General features: G+C 39.3%; 2 protein-coding genes across 9 annotated transcripts in view; one reads left to right on the top strand and one right to left on the bottom strand.

Moving 5' to 3' along the window:
• The window catches only part of ITGB1BP1 (integrin subunit beta 1 binding protein 1), an 8,898-nt gene extending 7,263 nt beyond the window's left edge, over positions 1-1,635 (bottom strand). For 2 of the 8 annotated variants that reach the window (XM_065059562.1, XM_065059565.1), the window contains exon 1: positions 1,421-1,490. The gene's annotated coding sequence lies outside the window, so the exon portion shown is untranslated. Of the gene's footprint in view, positions 1-1,420 lie in introns of all 8 variants that reach the window. The other 6 variants (XM_065059563.1, XM_065059564.1, XM_065059566.1 and 3 more) reach the window with 6 other exon arrangements.
• On the top strand, positions 1,496-21,628 carry CPSF3 (cleavage and polyadenylation specific factor 3). Its single transcript, XM_065059555.1, has 18 exons — positions 1,496-1,630; positions 2,791-2,854; positions 3,488-3,585; positions 4,496-4,624; positions 5,579-5,756; positions 7,349-7,438; positions 8,480-8,630; positions 10,890-11,065; positions 11,449-11,607; positions 12,362-12,508; positions 13,479-13,631; positions 14,118-14,226; positions 14,609-14,707; positions 15,778-15,872; positions 16,433-16,520; positions 19,775-19,844; positions 20,456-20,552; positions 21,325-21,628. The coding sequence occupies exons 1-18, from the start codon at positions 1,560-1,562 to the stop codon at positions 21,424-21,426; spliced, it is 2,076 nt and encodes a 691-aa protein (XP_064915627.1). The 5' UTR covers positions 1,496-1,559; the 3' UTR covers positions 21,427-21,628.

The following is a 21,628-nucleotide window of genomic DNA, read 5'->3' as shown; positions in this document are numbered from 1 at the left end:
ACTTCAATTGCTTCACTTAACACTTGGCCGGACAGCGTCAAGAAACGGGATGCTGGCTCCCAGCCAGTGAGTGCTGAAACCTTATTTCCCAGCTTCAGAGAGGGATTATTTTAATTACAGAGCTTCAGAAATTTTGAGCAGGTGGAAGAAAGAGGACAAAGTCTAGACAACAGCCTATTTAAGACAGCTCACACTGCAGAAAATAATGGAAGATCACAGAATCACAGAATGTCAGGGATTGGAAGGTACCTCAAAAGCTCATCTAGTCCAATCCCCCTGCTGGAGCAGGAACGCCTAGGTGAGGTCGCACAGGAACATGTCCAGGCGGGATTTGAATGTCTCCAGAGTAGGAGACTCCACAACCTCCCTGGGCAGCCTGTTCCAGTGTCTGTCACCCTCGCTGAGAAGTTTCTTTTCATATTTAAGTGGACCCTCCTGTGTTCCAGTTTGTACCCATTGCCCCTTGCCCTATCACTGGTTGTCACCAAGAAGAGCCTGGGTCCATCCTCCTGACACTCACCCTTTACATATTATAAACATGAATGAGGTCACCCCTCAGTCTCCTCTTCTCCAAGCTAAAGAGCCCCAGCTCCCTCAGCCTTTCCTCATAAGGGAGGTGCTCCACTCCCTTAATCATCTTTGTTGCCCTACGCTGGACTCTCTCCAGCAGTTCCCTGTCCTTCTGGAACTGAGGGGCCCAGAACTGGACACAATATTCCAGGTGTGGTCTCACCAGGGCAGAGTAGAGGGGAAGGAGAACCTCTCTGGACCTACTAACCACCCCCTTCTAATACACCCCAGGATGCCATTGGCCTTCCTGGCCACAAGGGCACAGTGCTGGCCTAGATCTGCGATGCAGTGCTGGTTACAGTCCCCTCGCCGCTGCTGTGCCTGTCATTGAGCAAACCCTCGGTCCCTGGCAGAGCCCAGGCCGCCCTCAGCGACAGGCGAATGGTGTCACCCGCACCCCCGCGTCCCCGGGCTCCTCCCGGGCAGCAGCCCGGCTCTGGCAGCCCCTCCTGCAGCGCCGCAGGCGCCACAACACGGGAAGACCCGCTGGTCGTACCGGCACTTAACACACACCACTTCACGAACGTTTAAAACACGTCAGACGACCAAGGAGCTCTCAGCACCTCCTGATTTGGCACCACTGCCCGGGGCTGCGTTTCTCCTTCCTGTTTTTACCCCCAGCCCCAAACCATAAACCTGGTGAATGACAGAACGATAAATCCGCTTCCCGCAGAAAGGCGGAGGCCCCGGCGGCCGCGGCCCTGTCACGGGAGGCAGCGCCCAGCGCCGGCTCGGCCGAGCGCCCCTCTACAGCCCCCGCCCTTCCTTCCCGGGAACGCTTCCCGGAGCCCCGTCCTCACAGCGCCGCTGCCGGGACCTCAGCGCCCCCAGCCCCCGGGCGAGGCCTCACCCGGCGGCGCCGCTCGCTCCCGCCGCTCCCTCACCTCAGCTGCGGCCCGCACGCACCCTTCCGCTTCCGGGCCGCGGGGAGGAAGCGGAAGCGGGAGCGGGAGGTGGCCGGGTCCGGTAGCGGCGGGGCGCGGGGCGTCATGTCGGTGAAGCGGAAAGCCGAGGCCCTGATCCCGGCCGAGGAGAGCGACCAGCTGCTCATCCGGCCCCTGTGAGCGCCCGCGGCGGGAGCCGCGCCTCGGGCCTGCGGGCGGGGGGCGGCGGGCGGAGCCTCGGCCTGCGGGGCGGGGGGTGCGTGTCCCTGGCCGGGGCTGTGTTATCGCGGCAGGCGAGGCGGGAGCGCTGCAGTCCCGGGCCGCCGGGTGGATTTTTCCCCCTCCTGGTTTTCCGTCCCTCGCTTCTCCAACGAGCAGCGGTCCTGCTCGGTCTGACAGGCTGTGTCCTTTCCCTGTGCGAAACTGAAGTGTTGTCGGAGCAAAATAACAGAGCAGAGCCACGAAGGTGATGAAGGGAGTGGAGCATCTCCCTTGTGAGGAAAGGCTGAGGGAGCTGGGGCTCTTTAGCTTGGAGGAGACAGAGGGGTGACCTCATTAATGTTTACAAATATGTAAAGGGTGAGTGTCACGAGGATGGAGCCAGGCTCTTCTTGGTGACAACCGATGATAGGACAAGGGGTAATGGGTACAAACTGGAACACAAGAGGTTCCACTTAAATATGAGAAGAAGCTTCTTCTCAGTGAGGGTGACAGACACTGGAACAGGCTGCCCAGGGAGGTTGTGGAATCTCCTTCTCTGGAGACATTCAAAACCCACCTGGACACCTTCCTGTGTAACCTCATCTGGGTGTTTCTGCTCCAGCAGGGGGATTGGACTGGATGATCTTTCGAGGTCCCTTCCAATCCCTGACATTCTGTGATTCTGTGAAATATTTCATTTCTTGACATTTGCACTTCAACAGCATTGTGGGGTTTGTAGTGTTTTTAAGTTCAACTTGCACTGGCATCTTTACTAGAGAAAAAATTCAAGGTGTTTCTGGTAGCATCGCCAGACTTTTCTGGGAAACTTGAGGATGCTCCTTAAAGCTTATTCAGCCCCCGGTAATTTGTTATTGAAGTAAATGTTCCATTCATTAAACATCTCAATACTTTGAGACTCGAGTACACAAACATGCAATACAAACCGGAAGAGACCAAAACAATTCCCCCAAACATATCCTTTTTATTTTTACTGCATTAAATAGGGTCTCATTTTGACTGAGAGAAATATAGCTGTTCGGTTACATTAAATATCTGAGTTTAAAAGGACTGTGCCTTCATTATTTCTACACGGTGTGCGTTGTTTTAATACTGATGACTTTGATATCCTTTGCAGCGGTGCTGGCCAAGAAGTAGGAAGGTCATGCATTATTCTGGAGTTTAAAGGAAGAAAAATAATGGTAATTATTGCATGAATGTATCTGTATGCCCTCTCATTATGGTAGTTCAGATAATAAAAAGATGTGAGGGGTTAAATTCAGCTTCCACACTGAAATCAGCCACTGTGCTAGAAGAGGTGCGTTTTATAGCATATATGCTTGTAGGTGTTACAGAGGGATGCCATGTCAATTAAATCCATATCCCCAAACAAATGAATGTTTCTGAAGTGTGAATTCTAAAATTTACACATATTAATTTTCAGTGGAAAGTAAGGCTAATGTTTACCAACGCTAACGTGTTAACACTCACCTGTAAACACATACATGTTCTCTTTTCCTTTTCCAGCTGTCTTCTCAGGTGGTGGCTGAAATAACTTGTACACACTGGTTCTCTGTGTTCAGGTGTTGTTGACATGTGAATGAAGACTTGAATAAGTACCAAATTGTAAACAAAGACTGGGAGCTTTTGAAAGGTGTTCAGTTTCCCAGTGGAGAGAAGTCATTTAGATAGAATCCCAATCAGCGTTTAAGGAAAAAATACATTTTTTGCATAGCGCTAAGAGCTACCAGTCGCTAGTAAATCTATTTCAGACCAAAATGGAAGAGGATTTTTATATGTTCTGTTAGAAGCTTTAACTTTCTTTCATTTTTCAGCTTGACTGTGGAATCCATCCTGGACTGGAAGGAATGGATGCTCTTCCTTACATTGATTTGATAGATCCTGCTGAGATTGATCTCCTCCTAATTAGTCAGTAAGTTTCACCTAGAAGAACCAATATACTGAGGTTGTGGTCTGAGCAATGTTCACTTGTAGGTTATTAAGAGAGGCTGAAAATAGGACTTAATGGCATGGCAAAATTTTAGTTTCCAGCTTTTTTAAAATTAAGGATGTTCAGTCATTTGATGTTACAACTCTCCTCTGAGCTTGCCGTGATATCTGGCATTTTCATAACCTGGCCTGCTTTGGTACCATTGTGACAGCTTCTAGAAGGGGCTTTCTGTGTAAAGACTGCTGAAATGTATTGGTTGGGGTTTGACTGTTGGCTTTGAATGAAAAAGGTTCTGGGAGACCTAAGCAAGCTTTGAATACGGTTTAAATACTGCTTGGTGGCTGCAAGACGAGAGCCAATTCTAAATTATTATTTAGCCACTCATAACTGGGTCTCTGTAAAGTCCTGAGTTCTTGTTGTATGTGTTTGTTCCACCTGTCTTTCAAAAGTGCTTCCTTAAGATAGGTCAAGCTGGAAGTGTAGCCAAATAATTTTATTTTAGTAGTTCATGTTTTAATCTACAGTGTCCAACATGCAAACTTAGGATCATGTTTGTTAGCTTTCTTGTATCTTTGACATTTATTGTCTTCCTGGTTCCTGTTATTTTTCTCCCTCTAAATTTATGTGTAAATTACAAAAAAAATAATTCTGCGATTATATGGGTCGAACCTTTGCAATTAATGGAGAATTTCATTTATTGCTTTTACATTTTGTTGGTTGTGTTTCTAGTCACTAGGGTACAGAATAGAGACCAACAGAGTTAACAATAACGTTAAAAATTCTGTTTCTGGTTTTCATGCTCTTGTGTGAAGTAGTGAATTACATGATATATATTATATGTTCGTGTTGTGTAATGTTAATGTATTAATCGGATTTGTGTGTCTATTTTAAGTTTCCATTTAGATCACTGTGGGGCTTTACCGTGGTTTTTGCAGAAAACAAGTTTTAAGGGAAGGACATTTATGACTCATGCCACAAAAGCTATTTATAAATGGCTTCTTTCAGACTGTGTCAAAGTCAGGTAAGCTGACACATTGGTTGTCTCTTCAACTTCTGAATTATTTCACCTTTATATCTAATAGGGAACTTAAGGTGAAGCCGCCAAAGGTGGCTGGATGAACCTGGGTGTTGCCACAAGTAGCAACAATATACGCAGGTTAAACTTACTGAACCATTTTGCTATGTCATGGATAATGTGCCTCTCAAATAATTTCCTATTTAAAAAACAAAATCTTTCCCATCATTCTTTTAATTTGCCTTACTTGGACCTTTTATAGTATCCCTTTTTTCCCTGTCTGTTTCTCTTAAGACACTCTTTTGTTCTCATGCTTTTCAATGTGTATTTATTCTTGAGCTTCACAGAAGTAGTGAATTTTAAGCCCCTAAGGATGCAAATCACTCTTCAGGACAAGGTCAGATTAAATATTAAATATCCAAAGAGTGTTCTGTTACGTACAGGTTGTTGGTTTTTTTTTCTCTCTTTTGTTTCTTTTGCTTTTTCCTTGTGTTACATGCCATGACACGTCTTTTCTATGTGAGTGCAATGGTCCTGAGCGCATCTTGGCTCAGGAGGTTCTCGCTTGGGTCAGAAACCTGACCAACAGTTCTCTTGTAACTTGTTTGTTCTGGGCCAACAGGAAGAGTGTGGTTAGTCTGGGTTTTGGGGACTGTTACCAGCTAAGGGGCAGATCTCTCTGCAGGGCTGGGAAACTACTGGTACTTTTAGACAAATACAGAGCAGATTCCAAACTGAAAAGACAATTCTAGCACGGCCTTTCAAAAGAAAGATGCTTTAACTCTGCTTACGTGAACTACATTAGAGTAGCTAGACATGATTTCTGACACAGGAGATGCAGCGTTACTGAAGGGAAGTCTTGCTCTCAGTGGGAGATAATCCAGGAACTGTTTTTTCCAGCTGTTACATGGTCTAAGCTGGTCAAATGAGCTGATATGTAGCCATTTCACTTATATCCAGTAATATATCAGCGGATGACATGCTGTACACAGAGACAGACCTTGAAGAAAGCATGGACAAGATTGAGACCATCAACTTCCATGAAGTGAAAGAGGTGGCAGGAATCAAGTTCTGGTGTTACCACGCGGGCCACGTTCTGGGAGCAGCCATGTTCATGATTGAAATAGCTGGTGTGAAGGTATTTTCTTTTTATTACGAAGTTGAAATCAAGCCTGAATTCTAATGTAATCATGATTATTGTCTGTTAAGCCCCACCAGTGTGGCTGGAGCTGTCAAATTAACTTGGACTCAAGCCAAGGCATGAGGCCTTGACCAGAGTGTGTATTTTCTCATTGATTATCACTAGCGACTGATGTGTATTGAACCAGGTGGGATGTTTGGATTTTACGGGAGTGAGTTACAAATCAGACTTAGAACTAGTAATCATGTAGTTTTTCTTACTGGTCTGCCGACAGGCAGCCAGTAGCTGAGGCAGCCTTATGGAAGTTACATCTTAGTAAAATCTATTAACAGATGTTTGGGTTTGTAAATCTGATTTACCAGTCTGCCTGTCTTGAGTGCTTAAGTGGCATTGGGCAAAGTATGTGAGTTGTAATTTTCTCATAACGCTCTTATGCTAAAGTACCTAAAGAAATAAGATTATTATTAATTTTAGGCACAGAGGGATAAAATAAATCATCGTATCATCACAGGCAGCACTGTGTCAAAACCAGGTACTTGTAACTAATCTCGTGAATTGGAGTTCAGCAGGATAATCACAGCCCATGGAAAGTTTCGTACAGCCTTGAAGAGGAAAGAGAGACGGTGGTCCTGAGGCTTGCTGTCCAGTAGGACTTTGGTCATGGTTAATAATGATTGAGAATTTTAAAAGCTTAAAGTTAAACCAACCAGAAGTAAAACTGAATTTACACTTATTACAGTAAATTTAGATACCTTACTGCCTTTTTTTTTCTGATTAAGGCATGATGAAGAGTTTCTTCTCTTACTATGCATGACTCAAATGGATTGGGTTTTAATATCCATTATTTTCTTTAATTCCCCGTGAGGCAAATGAGGAATGTGATAGTAGGTTACCTGTAGACCAGCTTATCTGCCATTACTGACCATACGTTTTGTTATTATTCGCATTTTCATCAATGGAATGATGAAGTAAAAAATGTTCAGTTTCAAAACCATCACAGATTGCTGCATTCTACCCTGAAATTAAGAATCCATTAAAAATTACTAACAGCTACAACTACTTCTTGGTGTAATGGGGAACATTATCATTTCATTTGGAAAATATGCTACATTACAGGCTTTTTTTTTAGTATCAGAAAATCCTAGAAGACTATTTAATAAGTAATTTTATTGGATTATTTATTATATTTGGATTCTGATATATAACTGCAGTTTCATCTACTTTTTACTTCCACTTAGGACCCACTCAGTTATTACATCTTAGTGGTCAGCACATGTATGCACAAGGCTGCAAATGGCACCTTTGTATTCCAAATGAAGAATAAAATCTTCATAATTTTTTACCTAGTTCTGTTGGATTACGGTACTGCTTGAAATACCTTTACTTGCTGTGGTTAAAATATTTGCATTGTAGTACTATTGACCTAATACTGTAGGCACTGTCCACATCAGAAGAGTCTCTAGTTAAAGTACAAGTGACCTTTTTATCATAAATTCCTTAAAACCATCTTTGTTCAAAGAATATCATTCCTATGCAAAAGCTTTTAAGGACCTGTGGTCGGAATAACTGCTTCTCTTTGTCTCCAATAGCTTTTATATACAGGTGATTTCTCAAGACAGGAAGACAGACATCTGATGGCAGCTGAGATTCCCAATATTAAACCTGATATTCTTATAATTGTAAGTTTTACAAAATTATTTATTTATATTAGTAATTAAATATGTATAGGGGCATTACTTATTTAAAGCTAAGATGAAATGAGAAAGGCAGTGGAGATTTAATGGTAGTACATAATTTGTGTTAAATATTCAACTGCTTGAGTGTTCAGAACACTCCCAACATTTGTTTTCTCTGTATTAAAGTCTAATTTTTGTTTTATTATTCTTCTGATGAAGTTCCTTAAGCTTTAGACAAACCTTTTCAAGATGGGAAATTTATTAGGTTTCGCCTTGTGTTTGCTAGATGTGTTGTACAAACCCCAGTATCTTTCTTTAGTAGATCCTCACCTACTTCCGACTATGTTGGGAAGCTGTCCAGGTGGAGGTGACCTGAGTATGATTCCATATTTTTGCTGTGTTTTGTTTTGCTTTGCTTTCTGAGCAAAATGTTTTCATTCTCAGTTCATGTTTGGAAAATCAGAAGGTCAGGGGAAATGTTAAAAGTAACAGTTTGATCTAGAAACAAACAGTGAGATCTTTCAGAGTGACACTTAAAATGATTTTCTTTATTGTGTTCCTTCTAACTGCTTTCTGTAACTGATCATTTCATTTTACGTCACATCAAAAACTTGTATTTTGTGTCATTCCTATGTTTCAGGCTACATGTTTCTAAACTGTGGCACTAGTGAGCCATGTTAATGTGATAAGCCCTTCATCAAAGCAGTAGCAGCATTTCCAGTTAGGAAAATAAGTGTGTTAAATTTGAAACCTCTTAAAAGAAGCATAAAATTTAATTTATTTATTTATTTTTTTTTTTAATAACAGGATCTGTCTTTCCAGATTGCTGGGAGGGATTTGAGAGGGGGGAAATTTTGATTATTTGTCTTGATGGAGGTGGTTATGGACATTCAGGGGAGGATTTGATTTTTCCCTTTATCTCCCTCCTTTCCCCACCGTGTTAACACCAGTATGTTTTCTGCATTGTCTTGTTGGATTCAGAGGAGAAAATCAAGAATTAGTCTTTGTGGCAGTACTTTTAATGTTCAGTTTCTCTCTACGTAGGAATCCACGTATGGTACTCATATTCATGAAAAAAGGGAAGAGCGAGAGGCACGATTCTGCAATACCGTTCATGACATTGTAAATAGAGGAGGTAGAGGTCTTATTCCTGTGTTTGCCCTGGGTCGAGCGCAGGAGCTACTTTTAATTTTAGGTACGTACCTTCCCAGCTCCTCTTAATAAAAAACACATAATGTTACATGAGAATGTTTTCATGTGCAGTCTTTCAGATGTAATGATTTTTTTAAACAACCCTTCAGCTATTTTCCAGCATGTTAATTACCTGAGAATATAGAACGCATGTTTGTTCAAATGGAAAAAATCCAATAAACCAAGCAAATCATTTCTGCTTTGTGAGGTAGGACAAAGACCTAGAAAGGAAAGAGTAGTGGCATGGTAATATGTGCTTGACTTTTGCATCACGTTGAACCAGGATTTCAGCAAAAAGGGACTACTGATACAGTAAGCAATCACAACAACTGTTCTATTTCAACTGTAATGCTGGAAAAAGATATTTTTTATTCCAAAGTTTCACTATCTTTGTCCTTTAATTCACAAACCTATATGAAGAAGTCTTTATAGGGAAAGCTGAGAAGACCATTACAGACACTTCTAGCATTCCTAAACTCTTAATGATAATGGGAAAGCAAATCAGGCTTTGTTAAGAAAAGCAAGGAGGGAGGAATTATAACAAGCCACTTCATATAAAATATATAGGTAGTTGTTACAAGCTAATTCAAATAAAACAGATGTTAAATAAATTATTTCCAGGCTTCTTTGCTTCCTTTTAGTGCGTTTAATCTGTACTACGTTACATGATTTTTTACTAATCTTTTTGTTCATGCAAATGCCAGCAAGATCAAAAGATAACTGTCTTAAAATTAAAATACTTATTTTTAGGGGTGTTGAATCTAAAGTGTTACCTAAATACTTGAAATTCTTCTCTCTTTCCATTTCAGTTTTGCCAGACATTAAAAACTAGTTTGTTTTGAAAACATGTTACTGGTCTATTCACATGTTAATAAGAAATTTGGATCTAGGCATGGGGTAGCACTCGATGTTGTAGGGTTATTTACTACTTATCATTGATTGAGGGTTTTTTTATTTTGTAGAGGAGATGAAACCTGAACATTTCAAATCTCGTATAGCCATTAGTTTGTAATTTGTTGGACTCTCCTTACTGTGTGTGGATATTAAAGTGAATTTCTAAAGAGAAGCTTGAAAATACATCTAGTAAAGCCAGACATGCAATTGGATGCTTAATTAGGTAGAAAATGCAATTGCATCTCACATGCCTTCACAATTGAGCCCACAGGCTTCTGTGTTTGTTTTTCTTCTTTCCATAAGTGTGTGGCAAAAAGGCCCCAAAATACTGTGTTATGATATAGAAAATTGTGATGATGGTTGCGGTCTTGTAATGTCACTCTACATCCTGCTATAGATTATCTTTTATTTGCTGTTGCCACCTTACACTTGACCTTATTAGGATAGTCCTGGCTGTGAGCCTCTGACATGTTCTGAAAAGCCTGGTCTGCAAATCAAAAATGTTAGGTTAAAGCCTTATCATTTTAAATGTACAAATACAGCCAAAAGAGTGTACGTCTGTTTTTGGATGATTGTTCCTCACTTATGGAATAGAAATGTTTTAGACTAGCAGAACTGTAGCCAAGTGGGAAAACAAAAAAGTTCTGTTTACATAGCTGCATTCAGATCTCTTCTTTGTGTTCAGTAAAAGTCATAGCTACTGTTATCAGGGATAAAATAAGTTGTGGTTAGTGGAGGCTTTTTTCCTGTTTTTTTGTTTCGGTTAAGCTTGTAAGATACAACTTGGTGATGTACCAGAAGCCAGGCTTGATAACGGGGTGATCCCTTCACGCCTTGAACTCTGTGGACTTGTTTTACAGAACTTTGATATAGTGAATTCTCACCAGCACATCTATGTGCAGATGTCACTAGCTGTTAGGTGTATAATTAATATTTGACAGAGACATTTTAGCTTTATTGAAGTGATGTGGCAAAACTTGCATTGCTGTAAATGTGCATTTTTTGTTGTGTAATATAACGTATACTTTATTCCTTGTAGCTGCAGTTGGTGATTCTTTGGTATTTGACCTGTCAAAAATACTTGAAGTTCTTCTTTTTCTTGTTTGTTTGCCTGTTTGTTTGTACCAGTTGTATACATTTTTTAGGTGCTGATTGTTTTTTCTTTAGCAGTGCAGATGAAAAAGAGTCTGTGATTGTAGCTTTCTGTAATAAAAATGAAAAAACCACTGCTAAATCTGTTCTACAAGAAGTATTAACATTTCTGAGAAGCACGTGTTTTGGAGATAATGCTGTGGGCACAGTCGTGTGGTTTTTTGTTTGGCGTTTTGTTTTTTCTTTTTTTCTTTGTCATTGTTTTTGGTTTTTTTAGATGAATACTGGCAGAATCATCCTGAACTCCATGATATCCCTATATACTATGCCTCCTCTTTGGCAAAGAAATGTATGTCGGTTTATCAGACATATGTCAACGCCATGAATGACAAAATCCGCAAGCAAATTAACATCAACAATCCATTTGTTTTCAAGCATATTAGTAATCTGAAGGTAAGCTTGAGATTAAGGTTGTCTTATAAAAGAGGAAGAGTGACAGAGGAGTTCATATTTGCTGGATAGTCTCCCCATTCACTGTCCTAATAGATTGATTAGGTACAAGTTTATATCGGAGTTACGTGCTATTCCAAAGTTTAGAGAGCTGGTTGAGGGGAGCTTCTGCCCCAACTTTTCTTCCACTATAGATCCCTGTGCTTATAGTTTGGTCCTTACGGGTATCAGTAGGAGGAACTTTCCTGCAAAGGGCACTATTTAGGAGGGTGGGGTGTAATCTGTGAACACAGGGCTCTACTTGCATGTTTTTTAGGGTTGCAAAGATGCTGTCCTTCATTTCAGTGAGTTGTGGTGACCGATATTCTTGCTGTTTGCCCGTTCAGAGTATGGATCATTTTGATGATATTGGCCCCAGTATTGTGATGGCTTCCCCAGGTATGATGCAGAGTGGCTTGTCCAGAGAGTTGTTTGAGAGCTGGTGCACAGATAAGAGAAATGGAGTCATTATAGCAGGGTACTGCGTGGAAGGAACGCTTGCTAAGGTGAGTCGCTAATGTACCACAACTTCTTAATATGAAGTAGTATTCATGTTATGTTTAGAAAGAATTGGCCAATAGCAAATCTCTTTATTTGGATTTATTGAGAAGGTGCATAATTATGTAGTCAGAACTAATTGCTTCTGGCTAATACTAATGAAAAGTACAGAAATTTGCATGTGGCCATTTCCAGTGATGTTATACAAAAGAATCTTTTCTAGGAGCAGTTATCTTGTCACAAGAAAGAATGATCAATACTTTTCTCCATCTTTACACCCACCATTTAACTTTTGGAGAGGGGAGCCCTGACCCTAATTCTAGAGGACTCAATATTAAATCTAACACTACTTACCTGTCAAGAGATCATACCGCCTTGCACGTGTTTTCCCCCGTCCGGTTGTAGAGAATGAATTCCTTCCTTCTGAGTTCCTGCACCTAAGAGCAAACAGAGCATCTAGGTTTGCCTTTAGAGACAGAAATCACACACTTGTTATAATTTCAATGCAAATTTGAGAGAGACGTATCTGGAAGAAGAATGAACTCTGAGATCTGTTGGGCATGCAAACAATGAAACGGTGCGTGTTGTGTATGCTATTTTCATTTGTGAGTGTGCGTTTTATGAAATTTGAGAGATTTTTTCAGTTCTTTACATTTACCCCGGCTGCCAATATTAAATTGATTTTTAAAGTGTAAAGCAGTGGTTATATGGCATCTGTAGCAGGCTTTCATTTTTTTATTTAAAGTGCTCTTTTTTTTCTAGCACGTCATGTCTGAACCTGAAGAGATCACAACTATGTCAGGCCAAAAGCTCCCAATGAAGATGTCTGTGGATTACATTTCTTTCTCTGCTCACACAGATTATCAACAAACTAGTGAATTTATCCGGGCCCTGAAACCTCCACATGTGGTTAGTATACCTGCTGCCCATTCCTCCAGAGTGGGATTTATCAAACCAGTTCACAGCCTTGAATTATCGAGACAAGTACTGGTGTTTAGCCATAGCCAGCATCCCTAAGCTTTGAATAACAAAAGGTGGAGATTTTAATCAATTTTCATTGTGTTACCTTAGCAAAGTAAAGATGAACTTGCTCTTGACTGTCTGCACGTGGGATATCTGGGGATGACTTTCAAGAAAGCAGTATGATCCATGACCTGTTTGGGCAGTGGTCTGCACAAGTACAATACAGTGTAAGACAACATTAAGTTGAGGACACTGCTATTGGAAAAATTCACTGGAATTTGCCCCGAAATAAACGAAGAAAAGAGTAGGACAGTCTGAAAGAACGTGTGTAGCAGGCAGGAGAAGGCAAAGGCGGCGCTTGGGGAGCAAAGCCTGAGCAAATCACAGGGAGCAGGAGGTGTGAAGGATCAGAATATGAAAACGGAGACCAGGATCTGAAACTGGCTGACACTGGGGGACAATCAATGTGCAAGCAGAGATAAGAAATAAATCATAGCAAAAGAAAAGAGGATTTAGCTTCACAAAGAAAATTAATAAGCATATTCTGAGTTGCATGTTTAGTATGTCTGTGTACATGCAGACACAAAATTGTAAAGCTAACTGTAACTAGTATAACAATGTATTTGTATATGAAAAGTTAAATGGAATTTCTGTAATGCATTCTGCTTATTTACATGTATTTTTCTACTAATACTCAGGGTTGTGAAATCCAGGTCTTTGAATAATTCATAGAATTCAAAGACAAACAGAACTGCATGTAGTATAATTGAGCTAATGTTTCATGTATTGCAATCTCATGAAGTTACATTTTTATCAAGATGAGGTACAGGATGGCAGTTTTCTTGGATAATTTGCTTACTAAACATGTCTGTTTGGACAAGCAACTTCTGCTAAAAGCAAAACTGTATTTCTACAGATTTTAGTTCATGGTGAGCAGAATGAAATGGCCAGATTGAAGGCAGCGCTGATACGAGAATATGAGGATAATGACGAAGTTCATATAGAAGTTCATAATCCTAGGAATACTGAAGCTGTGACATTAAACTTCAGAGGAGAAAAACTTGCCAAGGTATAAAATTAATATTATCTGTACAATGGTATTTTCCTTTGGGATAAAAGCAACACTTTTTCTTTCAAGCCCCTATTTTTAATTGGTTTTGGATTGTGTATGTTTTCCAGGGACTCAAAGTATACGAAAGTTTTGGGTTTAGTGTTGTATTTTGGGGTTGGTTTGTGGGGGGGTGTTTTTTTACGGGGTTGGGGTTTTTTATTGTTGGATTTTTTCTTTGGTTTTGTGGGTTTTGTTGTTGTTGTTTTGTTTTGGGTTTTTTTTGTGTTGTGTTTGTTTTTTTTCCCTTTCTTTTTTTTTGCTGTTCACTCCTCCAGCCTTTTGCTGTAGCTCAGAATGTTTGTTGGTTACTCTGACTTCCCTTTATTTTCAGAGTTAATTTTATAGAATGTTTCATTTTTCTGAGAAAACTATATTTCATCTCCATAGTTAAGCAATGAATATTAAAGATCGCATTGTTACAGTGTGTGTGTTTTTTCTTTCCAGGTGATGGGATCTTTAGCAGATAAGAAACCAGAGCAAGGACAGAGAATTTCTGGAATCCTAGTTAAAAGAAATTTTAACTATCACATCCTTTCTCCCTGTGACCTCTCCAGTAAGTAAAGACAGTAACATGCTCAATAGGTGATTGAAACTTACTGTATCCTCCCTCTTCTCTCATTAAAACACATACTATTACTAAAGAAATTGATCTATTCTTAAAATGGAAGAATAATTAAATGGAGTAGTAATGTCAGAAGAGCTTGGGGGAAAGCAATTCTACTGTCCTACTTCACTGTTTGCCTTTAATGGGTGTGATAAAGTAACAAGCTTTTGCTGGTTTCCTAACAAGAAATATGTTACTTATCTTAAAACAGACCCTCCACCCTCCTCTTTACAAACTGTCTTGAATGCATTTATGCCATTATTTATCTATACTGACAATTTTATTTTTTGGGAAGCAGATTTTTAATACATACTTTTAACAATTCTTTCAGATTATACAGACTTGGCGATGAGCACTGTAACACAGACACAAGCCATTCCATATACCGGCCCTTTTAATCTGCTTTACTATCAGCTACAGAAACTTACCGGTGCGTATTTGGAAAGACACATTCATTCTTTATAGTGGTCAACTTTTAAAACAATGTAGACTCTTCAGAGGTCTTCTGACTGGAAACTTCTTTGCCACTAACTGAAGTGCCACAGTTTGTTTCATATTTTACAACTTTGATGAGATTATGCACACTCATGAGTGTGACACATCCGTTTTGGGCGGTTCTACTGTAGTTGTGCTACAAATCATGAGTATATAGTAATAAAGAGCCTAGGCTGATGTTTGTCTCCTGTCAGCCCCCAGAGTGAGTGCCAGAGGCTCTCGGATGCAAAATTTTGTAATTGATGTTTTATCTCCAGCCTGAAAATAGAATGGGTAATGCCATCCAATTAAAAACAAAACCTCTGTCCTCTTTTGAGACAGACAGCCTCTTTTGTCCCTCCCCGAGAGGCAAGAATCTGACTTTGTTGGCTTTTTCTGAGTCAGGAGCCATTTAAATCTGCCACTAGTGTGATTCCCTGTGCTTCTGTCTGGCTTACTTAAAGCTTTGTTTGATTCCTTTTCATTAAAGGCTCACACGCTTTGCAGGATCCCTTCCCAGATTTAAAGCTGAGGATTTGTTTTTTTTCTGTAGTGTCAGAATCTAATTCATGTCACTAGTGAAGAGAGAAGCTGTGTTTAGTTGGTGTTCAGGTCTCATAGCCTGAGCGCTACCTGCACACAAATACTTTTGTTTTATCCTCTGTGCTTATGCAAACTGTGGGTTACCCTTTAAGGGGTGCAAATGGAGCACTAAGTTTCTCATTTGTTTTCTTTTTCATTGGTGTACACATGTCGGTGTATTAAGCCAGTTAACTATGAGAATTCAAAACAAGTCAGATGGCCAGTATTGCATACTAATATTAAAAAACTCCAACTAGGCAGACCAAAGAAAATAGTTTTGTCAGGCAAGGGAAGAGAGTGTGCACTTAGACTTAAAAATTAATTATAAGCAGTTGTGGTGATGCTCACAGCGTTCTTAAAATGACCTGTGTTCTTATGCAGATAAAATTAGTGTTGTTCCCAGTATAATTTTACCCTTGCTAACCGTTTGTTATCACTTCTTAGGTGATGTAGAAGAAATAGAAATCCAACAAAAACCAGCCTTGAAGGTTTTCAAAAATATCACTGTGATCCAGGAACCAGGCATGGTGGTCCTTGAGGTGGGCATTGGTGGGGGAGGAAGAAGTATTTTGTTGTCCAGCTTCTGCAAAATAGTATTGGATAGATGCTGTGCAGAATTAAATATTTGACGCGGTTTTCTGTTGGTTGACAAGTAGAATGAAAGTTAGAACAGGGTTCCCCTTGAGCTGTGGTCCTGTGTTGATGGATGCTGTTTCATTTAGTCACTACTAGCTTCTTTTTTGCCGTGACTCAAGAGTATTATGGCAGATTTGGTACCCTTTTTTATTTGGCAGATGGTAATGAAAAATAATGTCAAATGGAGTTCCCTCCTTCCCCCAGATAGTTGTGATAATTAATGACTATTTCATAAATGTGTTGAGAAACATTCAAAAGCTTGAGTTTTTCATGGGAAGTTACTGGAACATACCAGGTTAAAAATAGTTTGGTGTAAAATGTGTGACAGTCATTTGAAGCTAGAATTCAGAGAAAAATAGGAGAATGGAATTTATGTCACATTGTTTTTACGTTGCATTATTCATTCAGCCCAAATAATGGGCTCAAATTATGAATTTTTGTTGTTTTGTTTTTTATCTTACAGTGGGTGGCAAATCCTGCTAATGATATGTATGCAGACACCGTGACAACAGTGATACTGGAAGTTCAGTCAAATCCCAAAATACAGAAAGGTAGGAAGTTTAGTGTATGCTTATTTAACTGAGGCATTTCTTCTTCTTTGTTTATATCACACTTATTTTTTATATCACACTTAGAGGGATATAATGCCTTGCAGTAGATGGCAATCCCACTATTACACTTCCTGTCCGTATGAAACTTTTTGGGGAGTAATGTTTGCTACTTAAAAACAGAATTACTACTTGGTCTTTTTTGTAACACATTAATTGAAACTTTCTCTTACATGGCAGCTGGTAGCTGACTTGGAAAATATGACCTTATTTAAAATAAGTTAAATATTACTCGCTTTAGATATTTGAGTGTAAACAATTTATGATATCTCATTTAAATATTTCAGTTCCTCATTTGGAAGTTATGATTACCATTCATGAGTGGTATTCCTATGACCGTACATCAGAAAGAGTTTGGTAAACACTGCTGAAAAACAGTCAGATTGATTTCACAGTTACACTTACGCAGACCCTGTAACCACATTGTATTATTGGGTAGTGACAGCATCACCAGGTACTGGGTTTGACGTTGCTGTTCAAGAATCACAGCAATGTTGTTTGGATTATTAGTGATGGTAGTTTGTATTTTTTGTTGCACCATTTCGCTTTGAACATGCTTGTCACTGTGCTAAGAATCTGAAGCACCTATTGAATATGGGATTTGCCACAGAGGATAAATGTTGGCAGTTTGGCAACACAGTAGCACAGATAATTTATGAAAATAAAATAAGGGATCATTTTTCTATTTCCTAAGGTTTGAAATAACTTTTTTGCCACTGCCTGCATCATTATTTGGAATATATGTTATTATTTTACTTACAAAGATCTTAGTAAATTCTGCTTTTGTGTACCATTGCTCACCTAGTGACATAAGTGACAGTTGTGTGTATCCATCTTAGAGCATTATTCATCTCCAGTTTGGATGTGGTCAGGCGAGCAGAACCCAAAATTCTATTCCCTGGCTGTTATATGAAAGTAATGTGATTTGGGATTTTTTTTTAATATATTACTCAGCAAAAGGACAATATGAGTAGTGATCATATTAAATTAATCCCAAGTCACACCTTAAAAAATTAAAATAAGCTGTGTCTTAGGTGCCCAGCACCTAAGTTCTGTGTCCTTAAATAGGGGAGGGGTGGCACATGTGACCTTTGTGCCTGTTTTTAATTTGTGTGGAAAACAGGGTGGGGAGGGGGGGGTGAGCCCCTTCTGCCACGACACCAGGACACAGCTGAGGTGTGCAAGGGTGCACCTGATCCCCGGAGCCCTCAAAGCAACCTGGCACCTGAGATCCTGGGCTCTACCTGTCGTCCCTTTGGCCTCTTTAACCCATTCTGTGATCACCCTCCTTTGGACCAGTTCCAATGTTAACAATTCTGTCTGTTCAGCACCTTCTGAGCTTATCTAAGGGTTTTTCATGTCATTCTGTATCAGATTTTCTACTGAAGCCTGATGGTCTAGGTTTGTTTTTAAAATAACTGATGTTTTTCAGTTATCAGAGACTGATAGTGAGGAGTCTGGCTCGATCCGTCTCTTACAAATTTGCAAGAATTACAGTAGATTTTTCTTTCCCAACAAGCATGGAAAACACTAGAGACATATGGACAAACCTTCCCTGGATATTTCCTCCTGTCTTTTTATTATTTATTTTGTAATTCCATATAAAATAGCAGTCACTGTTTGATAGGTGTTTAGCCCCACACCTGAGTCAAGAAATCTGTTATAAATTCTTTCTCCCAAGTTTAGAAATTCACATGGCAGTTCTTCTTTTGTTTCAGGAGAAACCTTCTCCAGTCCCCCTGATGTAAGCAAGTTCAGTGTCATTTTCTTACCTTGGTTGTGATCATTTTCAGTATATATCAGCCCTTCTAGCCACGCCCTCGTGTTCTGTTCTACTGAAACTAAACAAAACCAGAAAAATTTACTTTTTTTATGGTACTTTGACCTCCTTCCCCCACCCCCATCTTTTTATATATGGCTGGAAAAGAAATCTTGTACTGTTTTGTTATTTTTTATTGCAATTTCTGACTTGGCCTGATTTTTGGTAGACCCCAGTTTATCTGTACAGTCTGCTAGTGACAATATCTAGCTATTTTTCCCCCGTAATTAATTCCTCTTTCTATTTTTATATGCCTTTTTGAATTATGTCTCGCGTTGTTTCATGGTGCCGATTCTATCAGCTAATCTCAGGTGTGGCTACTTGCAGGATTTTTTTCCCCTTTATTCAAGTTTTTTTTAACACATTCCAAATACTTCTTGCACTTGTGTATTTTAGAGTACGCTGACAGAACCACAGGTGATTGTATTTAAATATCTGAAGTTACCGTTGCTTACTTGAGCATGTGCCCACTCTTACCTCATTTCCAATAGAAAACTGGTTAGCTTAGTACATTCGGTCACTGCACCTATGTAAGCGATAGTAGGTTTTTAAGATGCTCCTGCTTGATCTCTTGTAATTATTAAGTTCTTCAAAGAATTTCTAAGTTATTCTAACTACAATTGTGTTCAGTTCTCTGAACTCTTCAGATGATTTAGAAATCTTGAAAACCACTTTTCAAAAATCCTTCTTTTAACTAAACTCTAGTTGCAGATCTGTTTTATTTGTTCCTCAGGGAAGCGGGTAGTGCTTTTCACAACTAGCTCTTCCTATAGACTCCTTACTCCTTTAATGATCAAATACTTCAATTTTGAAAAGCAAATTACTTGTTTTAGACTATTTCTTTATCTTAAAACCAAGTATGAAACCAGTATCATTATTTTTATTTCAAACTCTGTATCCTGAAACAGATTCCAGAAATGTCTGTCCCTGTTACTGCTACTCACATTTCTGTGCAGTTTTACTTCATTTCTGCTCGGTGTGCGTCTGGCCTCCGTGATATAGTATTTTCCTATAAAAATAGAAAATTGAGGGATTATTAAAAAATTATGAAAATGGATTCTTTTCACTTTTAAGTAAATGACGTGAGCAGTAATGAGCATTAACAACAAAAAGGAGAACTGAGACGTGAGAATCAAACTTGCAAAGTTGTCTATTTTAAAATGTGATAAGTACAAGGAATATAAATTTGAAATGCATGCATTTCCTTGACTTTTCCATCTTTTTTAATACATTTTTTATAACATGTTTAAACATATATATGTCTGCTATAGCTCTTACTTTTTTATCCTGAAAGTGAATTAGGAACCAGATTGTATCCATTGGCCTATTTTTCCTCCTAGCAAATGTCTGTGAAAGTAAAATGACTTTTCCTTTTCAGCTGCAGTACATAAAATTTCCAAAAAAGTAGATATGGATGTGTATAGGAAGAGAATGGAGATCATGCTTCAGTAAGTTGGCATATATTTTTCTAAAGGAAAATGATCATTGTTAATCATGTAAATACAATAATTTTAGTATAATACAGGTCAAAGATACAGTTACTTAAAAATACTTCATGCAAATGTAATTCAGTCCAATTTCTCTGAAGGTCAGAAATGGACTGAAGAAAGAGGTACCGTAAAAAAAGTTCTCAGCATCATTAAGATGTTAAATAAAGGGCCCAGTTATTTCTTCCAGAAACACATTTTTAATTTGTCTCCCAAAATTATGCTCTGAATTCTTATGAAAATACTATTTTCGATCACTTGTCTTTTAAGGCTTTCTCTGGCCTGTGTTCTGTTATTTAGGTAGAACTCTCACCTTTTTAAAATCAAAGGGATCTTTCCCTTCAGTTATGATAAGATTTCTTTTTTTTTTTGGTAAAATACTTACTGTTATGTGCCACCCACTCATAATAATTTAGATTGGTATTTTTTAATTGTATCTGAGTGGGTTCAGTAGTAATTGCTGACAGGAGATACTCTGCTAACAAAATGCCTTTGGAAGCCTAAGGTTAATAGAAAGAAAAACATAATTTTGCTGTTTGGCCGCGTCTGACACGCATAGATCTTTGTTTTAGGGACATGTTTGGAGAAGACTGCGTGAGTTCAAAAGACGGCTCGGTCCTGAGTGTCACGGTGGATGGGAAGACGGCAAACATTTCCCTGGACACGCGGGTACGTACGGCAAAGCGCTTTTGGGTGTAGCAGAGGTGAGTCTCCAGTCCAGTACACGGTGCTGCCCCGAATATTGTGTGCCTGCTTGCTGAGGAAATGGTGGTGTATTTGGTATCAAAACAGCCTGAGCTGTTTTGCCAGAGAGTTCTCTTCATTAAAAAAATGCTAGCAATGTTTATGTAGCAAACACTGCAGATTTGAAAGAAAATCCAGTAGTTTTCAGCAGCGCTCTGCTTGTATAAAAATGAAGAAAGATTGTAGAGGAGAAAATGATTCAACACACAATTTTTAGTGCTCTTAAAAGGTAGGCTCTGGTCTGAACAACTGAACAATCACAGAGCACAAATAGTGCTAATAGGTTTTATTTTGTCATCTTCATGCTTTTGTAGCTAAATTGAAAGCCTGAAATACTCGCAAAAAGAAATACTTTATTAATTTACTAGCTAAATTGAGAATTGGATGTCATGCATGGCAGAAGGCTGCTTTAAGAAGCTATCACACCTAGTTATTCGAACAATGTGTTACTCCAAAGTTCGGTTAAAACAGTGTCCTTAATCGTTTTAATGTGTTGACTTTCTGTTGTTATTAGTAACATATTCAAACTATATATTACATACTCACTATCCACAGTAGTAATGTGTTCCACTAGAGTCATTCTCAGATGCTCTCCTTTTGTTTTGCGTGGCTGCTTTGTCCTTTCCCCATTCTTCACGTGCTGAAAAGGAATATGAAGTGCTGGCTGTTGTAACGTGCTTTGGTTTTCTGTTTGCAGACAGTTGAGTGTGAGCCAGGAAGTGAAGATGACGAATCCCTTCGTGAGATGGTAGAACTGGCTGCGCAGAGGCTTTACGATGCCCTCAGCCCAGTGTGCTGACCTCTGCAGATACCATCAGAACCATCTTCTAAATGTTCCATTTACGTGGACTATTTTTTTAAGAGTAAATTTTTTTCTTCAGCAAGTCAACCATATCAATTCTGTGACTGTGAAACTGCTGGGTTATTTCAAGTAATGGATGAGCAACCTTCTAGCAACTATATTTGTGCATATAGATGATAATAAAGTCAGGCAAACTATG

The sequence above is a fragment of the Columba livia genome, chromosome 3 (assembly GCF_036013475.1).
Source record: "Columba livia isolate bColLiv1 breed racing homer chromosome 3, bColLiv1.pat.W.v2, whole genome shotgun sequence".
Lineage (NCBI taxonomy): Eukaryota > Metazoa > Chordata > Aves > Columbiformes > Columbidae > Columba > Columba livia.
The sequence above is the reverse complement of the archived record's forward strand: the minus strand, read 5'-3'. Positions and strand labels throughout refer to the sequence as shown.

Excerpts from the sequence above, each read along its gene's own strand:
- CPSF3 (XM_065059555.1), top strand. The coding sequence starts at position 1,560 with ATGTCGGTGAAGCGGAAAGCCGAGGCCCTGATCCCGGCCGAGGAGAGC. Across the intron at positions 4,625-5,578 it reads TCAGACTGTGTCAAAGTCAG|TAATATATCAGCGGATGACA; the intron begins GTAAGCTGACAC and ends ACTTATATCCAG. Across the intron at positions 14,708-15,777 it reads TCAGCTACAGAAACTTACCG|GTGATGTAGAAGAAATAGAA; the intron begins GTGCGTATTTGG and ends ATCACTTCTTAG.